Source organism: Phasianus colchicus, chromosome 15 (assembly GCF_987193195.1).
Source record: "Phasianus colchicus chromosome 15, bPhaCol1.hap1.1, whole genome shotgun sequence".
Classification (NCBI taxonomy): domain Eukaryota; kingdom Metazoa; phylum Chordata; class Aves; order Galliformes; family Phasianidae; genus Phasianus; species Phasianus colchicus.
Window position 1 is genome coordinate 9070287 of NC_143450.1, and position 9430 is coordinate 9079716.

A 9430-nucleotide genomic window follows, 5' to 3' on the forward strand; every position below is an offset into this window, starting at 1 on the left:
GTCACTCCTTGTCCCCATCCACCTCACAAAACCCCCCTCTCCATCCCATCTTTCTCCCACCTCCAGCCTTCCCCAGGATGCTTCCAGAGGTGCTGCAGCACTCACTACAGAGAGGCACTGATGTATTTAGTCTAAAAATATCTGATTAAATGTTCCAAGCACTTCATTATGGCATCATCATGATAGGACTGCAGGGTCTGGCAGGAACTTGGTGGCTTTACCTTCGCTCCTTTGCAGCTCTGCTAGGCACAAGGGCAGCACCACACTGATAACAGGACAGTCTGTCATTAGTCCAGCCTGCTGGCATCACAAATACAATTATCTGGCTAAACCGATCGTCACTCTGTCATTAGAAAACTTGCTATTTATTTTATAAGAGCATGGCAGGCCCTTGAAATAATTCAATTGCTTCAATTGACTTTACAGCATGCACTTCATTGGCCTGCAGGGCCACTTTCCATGGCTTCTGCTCTTTGAAGGGCAAACTGCCAAGAAAGAGGGTTTGCAGGAGAGCCCAAAGTCCATCAACCAGCCTGGGGACAGAGAGACTGCGTGGGCACTGAATTTTCTGGCACCAAAGTGAATGCCATTGACAGTTGTCCCTTTGGTTGGCTGTGCAGGAGGAAGGAGAGGATTTGTACTGGGGCATTGGTGGCAGCAGAGGACTAGTATTGAAAACCAGGATATCTCTTTGGCACTGCAAGCTCATGGAGAAGAGATGACTACATCGTACCAATGGGTCCCTCAGCAGCATCACAGCCTCCTTAGCATGTCCTGCCCTGCTCTGTGGGGAGATGCAGAATCCCCCCAACCTGGTGAGTTTATGGGACAGGGCTGGGGCTCCTGGAGATCACAGTACTGTGTGATTCCTCTTTAATTACACAGGGACTTAATAGAGTTTGCTGGTAAACACCTTGTAACCACATGTGCCTGCAGATTACTGGGTAATTATGCTTAGTGGATCATCATGCAACAGGGAACACGACTTAGGAAAGACAAAAATAACCAGGCAAACACGTTACATTCATCAGTGTGTCATGAAGCCTTCCTGCCCAAGCGCCGTACTGGCCAGCTCTTCCCTATACCTCCTTTCTGGGCCTTCTGAGACCAGCAGAGCTGTTGCAGGGGGATCTGAGAGGTGCCAGGATGGGATGATCTGGGGAAACTTTCCACCTCACATACCAAAGCCCCCCCAGACCTCCCCATCCTCCAACAGGTGGCAGCTGCTCTGAGGGAGCAGGGTGGGATGGATGGGCTTTTCCTGTCCCAGCTTCTCAGGGAGGGGTTGGAGCCCAGAGCTCAGAAGGTTTTGGAGTGATTTTAAGGGATGTTGTCTATGGCAAAAGTTTGTACCACAGGATCCAGGTCCAGCAGAAATGCAGCACTGATGGACCTGGTTAGGAATGCATGAATCCATTTGCAACCAATTAGCAGTGCTAACCGGAGTGGGAGGTATAAATAGCGGAGTGAATGTAAATATCAACATAGTGCCCTCCAAACGGCCGTGTGCCAGGAGGCTGCGTTCCCAGACAGCACAACTCTGCACCCTCAGGTCTTCTCACTCCACAGCCTCAGGGTATGAGTTTACAGCCAGGATCAAGGGCCTTCTCTGTCCCTGAAGAGCAGAGTTTTCACATGGCTTTGCTTTCTCTGCTCAGTGGGAGAGGAGAGGTCCTCCAACCCTGGGTGCAAAGCAAGTCTCACTGTGTGAGATGATGACATCCTCTCTTTTTCCTCTAACAACAACATAAGCAGCATCTCAAGCATCAGTACAGAGACCAGGCTCGGGAGGCTGAGCACAGCTGACTTGCAGGCACAGCCCTTCTGTTTCAGAGCCCTCCCTCAGACAGCAGAATCCCTACTGAGAGCAGTAGAGCTGCTCCACAGCCAACAAGTGGCAGTGAGCTCCTGAGCCAGCAGCTGCTGGAAAAAGGGCTGCAAGAGCCACTGCAGGTCATAGCCAGGCACTGCAGGCTAACATCCAGATGGCACAGAGGATGCCCAGGGCTCCAGGAGGCATACGCAGGCCTGAGGGCTGCAGGTTAGGCAGAGAAGAAGCTAGACAGCTTTCAGCAGCTCACAGCAGCCACAAAGCACACAGTTGGAAGCTCCAGTCCTGCCCCTGCTCTCAGTACCAGCTGGGAGAGGATCATGCCATTGCTAAGAACAGAAAAGCCAGAATGTGGGTATGGCAAAGTCTGCTTTGAGCCCTCAGCTATCTGCAAAAGCCTGGAAGTCCAGCAGGGCAGAGCCTGCTGCCTTGCACAGCTCTTGTACAGGTGTTGTTCCACAGACTGCACACCCCCAGTGATCAGTCCCCAGCACTGCAAGCAAACTGCAGCTGGAGCAGCTTCCCACATCTCACCAAACCAAGTAGCTACTTGGAAAAGGGAAATGGCACCACTTCAGCAAAGCAATCCAAAGGCTCAGGCAAGACCCACAGTGCCAGCCTGCTGCTGGGAAACCCAGAAGCCAAGGCACGGCTGAGTGATGCCCCCAGGGGCACTGAGTGAGCTGGTGGCAGGAGGAGATGTGGCTTCCAGGGGGCTCCTGGATCAAATGGGCTCCTCCCATCAAATCACAGGAGAGCACCAGGCAGTATACATGTGTGACTCTGCTGGCACCACTCCCCCCACGTGGGAGAGGAATAAGTGAAGTTTTGCGGTGTAATCAGATAGTTACGATACGCTGGCACCATAAACAACCCTTATCACTGTCAGTATCCAAGCTGGCTATTAAGAGCTGGAAAGGAACCCCCAGGAGGAACTAACACACATTTGTTGGAATTGGCTTAGGAGAAGCCTAAAAGCCCTACTTGGCCACCACATTCATTGACCCCAGCAAGCACTGAGAGCCATTGCAGCCCTCTGCACCAGACCCACTACCATTACTCATAGGCCAGTTGTCACCAGGCATCCCATAGAGCTGGGAACAAATGGGTTCCCAGCAGTTCCTACCCGGGCACTGCCAGCCACGCTGCCCCCAAGTAGGGGACCACTCACGCTACAGGCATGGCTCATGCAGAGGGCACTTGGAAAGCGTTCACACCTCTAACGCAGCCCTACAGATCTGGAATCACCTGTTCTGTTGCTTGCAGCATGCCAAGACATTTTTCACGGTGTTTTGCTTGGGAACCACCCCAAGCTCTCAGATTGAGAAACCTCAGCACACCAAAGGGACAGAGAAGTCACTGCTCTGCCACTTTCTGCCTCTTCACTCCACACAGCTGTGAGGACCCTCAGGAGGAACAGGACCTCATCCCAGGAGGCAGGTGGCAACCAGCAGCAGCTCTGGGGGCTCAGTACCATATGCTTTTAAAGGAAGAGGCCAGAGGTCTGCTAGGAAGGTGGACACAGCTGTCACACACCCTCACAGCAATGAGAAGACATTGACTGTGACGGGATCAATCTTTCCAGACTTTGCAACAGGGATGCAAAACCAGGAGCAACCAGACCAGGAGCAGGTGCCAGTTCTCATCTCATGCAGCACATTTCTACGCTCTGCTTCTTTAGCAATTCTTACGTAGTGCATGAACGCCTCTGTCCCCATCTCTCACCCACGCACAATAGAAACACCCACATCCCCAGCTGCAGAAGGCACATGCTTTTCTGTACCACATCTGTGCCTTGCTCAGCTCCCCAGTTTCTGGGTACCCCCTTCCTCTGTTCCTCATCCCCGTTGGCTGCTCTCCCAGTGGCTATTTATACGTGGGCAGAGGCACCAGCAAGTGTGGCTGCTGCCTGGCAGAGTGCTCCTGGCTCCCTCTCACCATGTTGCATATCGACATTTTACTGCATGATCTGCCCTCCAAGCCCAGAAATGCATGCCAAGAAGTACTCAGGGGAGATGAGCACCGCGGCTCAGCCCACACGAAGGGAGCACCAGCAAAGCCATACCCTGTCAGAAAGCAAGAGGCAGAGAAAAAGATACCCAGCCCATCCGATGTGTCAGCCCCGGTGTCACATTTTCTTTCCGATTCCTCCCCGCCAGCTCCGCGCAACATCAGCCCTGTTCCCATAGCAAAGGGAAGGGAGAGCCGTACTTACTGCTAGTGCTCATCTTGCCGGTCCTCCTCTGCCCTTCGCAGTCAACAAAAGGGGCAAAGCCGCTCTTTAAATCCTCTTTTTCTTCCGATAGCGGGGAGGAGGTCGCCTCTCCCCTTGCTAGAAGAGGTCCCTGCGCGTTCTCGTTACGGCATCCCCAGCGCCGCGCTGCCCGCTCTGTCCCGATGCCAAGGTCAGCGTGGCGACAGCGGGGCGGGTGTCCGGACCGACCCGGAGGAACGGCCCCGGGCCCGGCGCTGCCATGCACTGCGGAGCGCGGCCGCTCGCTCCGCTCTTATAGCGGGGTGTGGGGCCGCGCGGTGCCGCGCCTCTCCCCGCCCGCCCGACCCGCCCCGCCCCGCGGAGCAGCCCAGGACGGCTGAGCCGGGCCGGGCCGAGCCGAGCCGAGCCGAGCCGAGCCCAGCCGTGCGGGGCCGGGCCGGGAGAGGCAGCACCGGGGGCAGCGCGGGGGGCGGCGGCCGGGCTGGGCCGGGGATGCCTGCGGGGCTCCGCCGCGGCACCGCCGCCATCTGCTGGGCACCGCCTGCCCGCGGCCCCGCGCCCTGCCCTGCGTCCTGCTGCAGCCCCCGGCATCCCCGGGGTGCCCTCACCGCCGTGCTGCCATCCCTCTGGCTTGGGGCTGCGGTGGTGCGGGATGCAATGAGATGCTGTCCCAGGACATAGGCGTGGGGAGGGGGTATTCTGACAGCGAGGTTCCCCCCAGCAGCCATCCACGCTGCCCCACGCAGGAAACCCCACACAGGGTGCAGGATGGAGAGGGGGCTTGTTTCTCACTAACGTCAGAGTTCCTAGAAGGGTTTCAAAGCCATTAGCTCCTTGGTTTGTTTGTGAGACACCCTGTCAGAATAAAGCATCACCTGGTGGAGCTGCTCCTGAGGTGAAAACAGGGATGGGGCTGAGCACAACCTGCCCATGGAGCCTCAAGAAGCTTGTGCTGCCATTCAGAGAAACAAGCCATGGCCATGACTCCAATGAACAGGGTTTTCATGTAGCATGGAGGGCCCTGCATTCCTCCTGCTCCTTTCTCAGAGAGGGCCTTTTGCTTTGCCATTCCTTTGCTATTCTCGTTGTGGCAGCAGATGCTGTCGGTGACACGACAAGACAGGCAGCAGGTTGTGTGAGCAATGCCTGCACTGCCAGTGACACTTCCAGCTCACTGCCTGTCCCCTTTGGCTCTGCCCCACTGAGCAGTGCTGGCTGGGTGGGAGGACCTGAGCCAGCAGCAGTGGGGGCTCTGAGCATCCTTGTAGGGCTGAGGGGAAGCAGGCAGGGAGAAAAGAGAGCTGCTGTACAGCACAGCAGGGCAGCTTGGGCTGTTCCATGCTGCTGATCTGGGGACTTTGGCTGCAAAGTTTCCCCATGCCTGGGGAGCACCAGGGGTGCGAGGCTCCCAAAAATGGTATTGATAACCTCCATCCCAGGAGTCAACAAAGCAGACACGATGAGAGCTGGTCCCCACGGTTCAGCAAGCTAATTAAGCTCCTTCCGTTGACCTGGTTTCCAAATCTTGTTAACTTGCTGCCATCAGAACAACTTGAAATTTCCAGCAGAGACAGGCTGGGATTGCTGCAGAGAAGGACATGGTGCCTTGGCAGAGTTCTGGGTGTTCCAGCACAGCCCTCTTTCATCCCCATCTTCATCTCTCATTCTGGCACCCATGGGGAAGGGGCGGGGGCAGTGTGGGGGTTCCATGGGCAGTGGGGTCCCGCAGAGGCATCTAGGCAAAGGTCTCCCCTTAACAAAATTTTGTTTGCTGTTGCAAGATGGAAACAGGAGCAGAAATAAGAGGGAGAGGGGCTGTCTGGGTGGGGATGGACCTCAAGTTATAGGGAACATTGTTTAGTAGTGATGGGTTGATGGTTGGATTAGATGACTGCAGAGGTCTTTTCCAACCTTCAAGATTCCATAATACTATGATTCTAAGTGTTTCCTTTCTGGGAGTGCTGGGCAGGCCCCAGGCAGGCGCTGACAGGTCACCATGCTGAGCCCCTTGTGCCCCACACCATCCTGGGGTGTTTGGAAATTCCGTTTCCTTTCCTCTGATAGAGGAAGCTGGCTGTAAAAGCTGCCTTGAAAGCATGTTAGGGATGCCTGAGACAAGAACTCAGAAATGAGGAAATGTCAGGATGTGAGCGCAGTCTCCTTTCATCCCTTTGTGTCTGTGCATTGCAACACAGTCTTTCACAGCAATTATTAGCTGTGTGTTTTTCCCATAAGGCGCCTGCCTCATTCAGAGCACAGTGTGCACAGAGTAACTCGGGCTGCTGCCTGCGGGACTCAGCAAAACGGGACACGATCCTGATGAGGGCAGGAGAACAGGGCAAAAAATTGTGCTAATTTCATTTAATCATACTGACTGCTTCCCTGGACACTGGGCTTCTTATCCCTGCCTCCTCCTTCCTGTGAGATGCCAAGGGACCAAGGTGTCCCCACATGGGTGATAATTGGGTTGCTTTCTTTTCCTGATGCCTGACTCCTGCTGGCTGGTTCCTGGGAGAGCCAGGAGCTGCTGACTGCGTGTGAAATCGCCGGGGCTGGCCTCAAAATATATCTTGTGCTATAGCAGCACCAGGAACTCACAGAAATCAGCCCACCATCTCCCCAGAGAGCGGCTCAGGAAGACACCAACTGTGGGCTTCCATTGCAGGCTTCCATCCTGGAGCAGGGACATTGGCCCTGGGGCTGGGGGCAGCCCCGTCCCTCAGAGCGAGGTGCTGCAAGGGCCCCAGGGAAGGAATCCCTGCTCCCTGCTGCATGACCTGGGGGCCGGGGCAGTGTGTGGCAATGGGGATGCTACAAGGGCAAATCAGCTCACAGCTCCTGAGGCTAGGAGCGATGAAACCAGGAGACGACAGACAGTTAAAATTCATATAAACATCTCTGTCCTCAGCACACATAGGGGTCAGCTTATCATCAGCCTGAGCTCTTGTGTTCTTGTTTCGCTTGAAGCTACAGCATTCCCTTCAGCGCACCTGGATACACACGTACATACAAATGCACACTCACAGTCACATGGAAGAACTTTCAGAGGGCTCACAGGCTTGCAGTGCTCTTCCTTCGCCCTTGGACTGACAGTTATCTCAGAGAGCAACCTCCACTGCTAGCCCCGTGCTCCGCAGCTGCAAGAGGAAAACAGGGTGACTGGGACCAGAAGCAGCAAAATGGGCAGTGGGTGTTTTAGCACCCTGAAGGCCGTGGTGGAACCTGGCAGCACAGTGCAACACCAGCACAGGACCCGCTCCTCTTCCTCAGTCACATCACTCCCAGTCACTCACCAGCAGTTTGGCTTTCCTCCAGCTCACACCGCAGCACGACGGTCCTTCCTTCCCAGCAGCTCCGTGTGTCGGCAGGAGGAGGCACAGACAGGCAGAGGCAGCTGTTCCCAGGCTGCCTGCATTACAACGATAATCAGATGATAGATTGTTTTCAAGCAAACTTGAATTTTCACTCGTTAGTGCTGTGCAAATGATTTCAGGGAAAAGAAATAATGAAAAAATAGAAGCAGACTAAAAGGAGAAAGGCTGAGAGCTGGGTGCGCTCCAGGTGATGCTGTGTGTGCTATCCGTGGGCTGCGGCCATCCTGCAAAGCCAGCCTGTGTGTAGCAGGGCTGGCCTTCCAGGCACCCTCAGGTCACACATTTGGGGCTGCTTTGTTTACCCCCTGTATACACACACAAGTTTGTGCTCTGTGCGGGTGCAGCTGCTGCTCCCAGCCCTGCACACCCACCCACAGGGCCATGCAGTGATGAGAAGGGAGATTTATTCCAGCTGCGGTTCTGGCCCCAAGGTACCTGACCCGCTTTCCTACTGCCAGCTCCATTTCAACCCACGAAAGGTCATAGGAAGTTGGGTTTATTTTTAGTTTTCCCTTTTAAGTTCCCCAAAGCAGTGGGGACTGATGGAAGGGCAAACATTGCACTCCCTCCAGCCCTGGGTTGGGATTGCAGGATGGTGCTGTCGGGCAGCTGTGCCCACCATGAGGCTCTGGGGCAATGAATGTTGGAAGAGGGATGTGGGAGGAGCAGGTGCAGGGGAGCAGGCACGGTGCCTGCTGTGCTCCCCAGGGCCACCCGGCCGTGTTACCAGTAAGAGACATTGAGCCTTGGCACATGCTGCTGCTTTCTCATTGCTGGAGCTATGTTATCGCAAGGGCTTGTTCTTCCTTTTGTTCCTCATATTGTTTCACAGGGAAACTGAGAATCGGAGCAGTTCCTGCAGAACCTGGGGACTTTTGGGGTCGAGCGCTGTGCTCTTTGCACCAAGCAGCCCTTTCTGGGGGCACAGAGTTTTCCTCCCCACCACCACACATCACCTTCCCCATCACAGGCCCTTGGCTCATCCCCATCCCACACAACCTGGGCAGCTCAGGATGAGACTGAACCACACAATTAGAAAAAAAATCATTTCTTCTTAATGTAAGAACTGTTACAGAATTTTCAGCCCGGGGTGGACAGTGGGTTATCTCTTGTGTAGGAAATCTCACGTTTTTCTTTCCTTTCCCCCATTCTGAAAATGGAATGCAGGCACTTAAAATAAATTCCCGGAGAACAAAACTGAGAAAACACAACGGGATTTGCATCAAAGTGTTCAGATTAATTAGCTTAAACTGAAAGCTTTCATTCTGATTTCAACCTCTGCTTTATGTACAAAAAAAAAATTGAAGCAGCAAAGCTTTGCAAGCCGACAAATCACAATGTTCCACCCTGAAAATATCAAAACACGATGCTTAGCCTCGCTGAGCCGCTTTGTTTCCTTTTAAAAGCGAATGACACCAGGACCAACACCTTCACCAGCAGCTTGGCTCATTAAGAGCTTCAAAAAAACCCTCAAGATCAGCATAAGCAATTACTATCTCCATCAGTTTTACTCTTTCCTCCAGAGGAAAGCCTACAGCTCCTGGCTGGCCAAAATTGCCGGAACATTTCTTTAAATTCTTTCCTTTTATTGTGTGGTTGTCACACAGAACTTGAGCTGGAAGCTCAGAATTTGCCAGGAGCTGGACTCAATGATCCATAGGGGTCCCTCCCAACCTGGGGCAGTCTCTAACCCAGTGACCCAGCGCCCTGCACTTTGTGTCGTGAATACTGGAAGGGGAAGGGATAGGAAACTGTGGGGATTTTATAAATGTTTGTTGTCTCTAAGATGAGCTAAACAAGTTTCTGTGAGTATTTTCCTACAGCAGCTGAGATTGAAAAATGAAAAATGGGAGATCCGCGGCGTTGTGCTCACTTCGTCATTTTTAGCTCTCCTTTCTTTTCCTGATCATTTCTGTTTCAGTGGCAAAATAGGAAAAGGGTAAGAATAGAGGCAGGGAAGAGTAATATAGGGAGTGATGCGGGGCAATGCTTTAGTCGGGAAGCTGATGG

The 9430-nt window shown here is 53.8% G+C and overlaps 1 protein-coding gene across 8 annotated transcripts in view; it reads right to left on the reverse strand.

Moving 5' to 3' along the window:
* ABLIM3 (actin binding LIM protein family member 3) overlaps nt 1–4366 on the reverse strand; it is a 35175-nt gene extending 30809 nt beyond the window's left edge. For 5 of the 8 annotated variants that reach the window (XR_016471436.1, XR_016471435.1, XM_090151063.1 and 2 more), the window contains exon 1: nt 4047–4365. Coding sequence is in view for 6 of the 8 variants with exons in the window: in XM_090151063.1 (XP_090007189.1) it covers nt 4047–4059 (13 nt within the window). In the remaining 2 variants the exon portion in view is untranslated. Of the gene's footprint in view, nt 1–4046 lie in introns of all 8 variants that reach the window. The other 3 variants (XM_090151065.1, XM_090151062.1, XM_090151061.1) reach the window with 1 other exon arrangement.
* Nucleotides 4367–9430: the final 5064 nt, after the last annotated feature.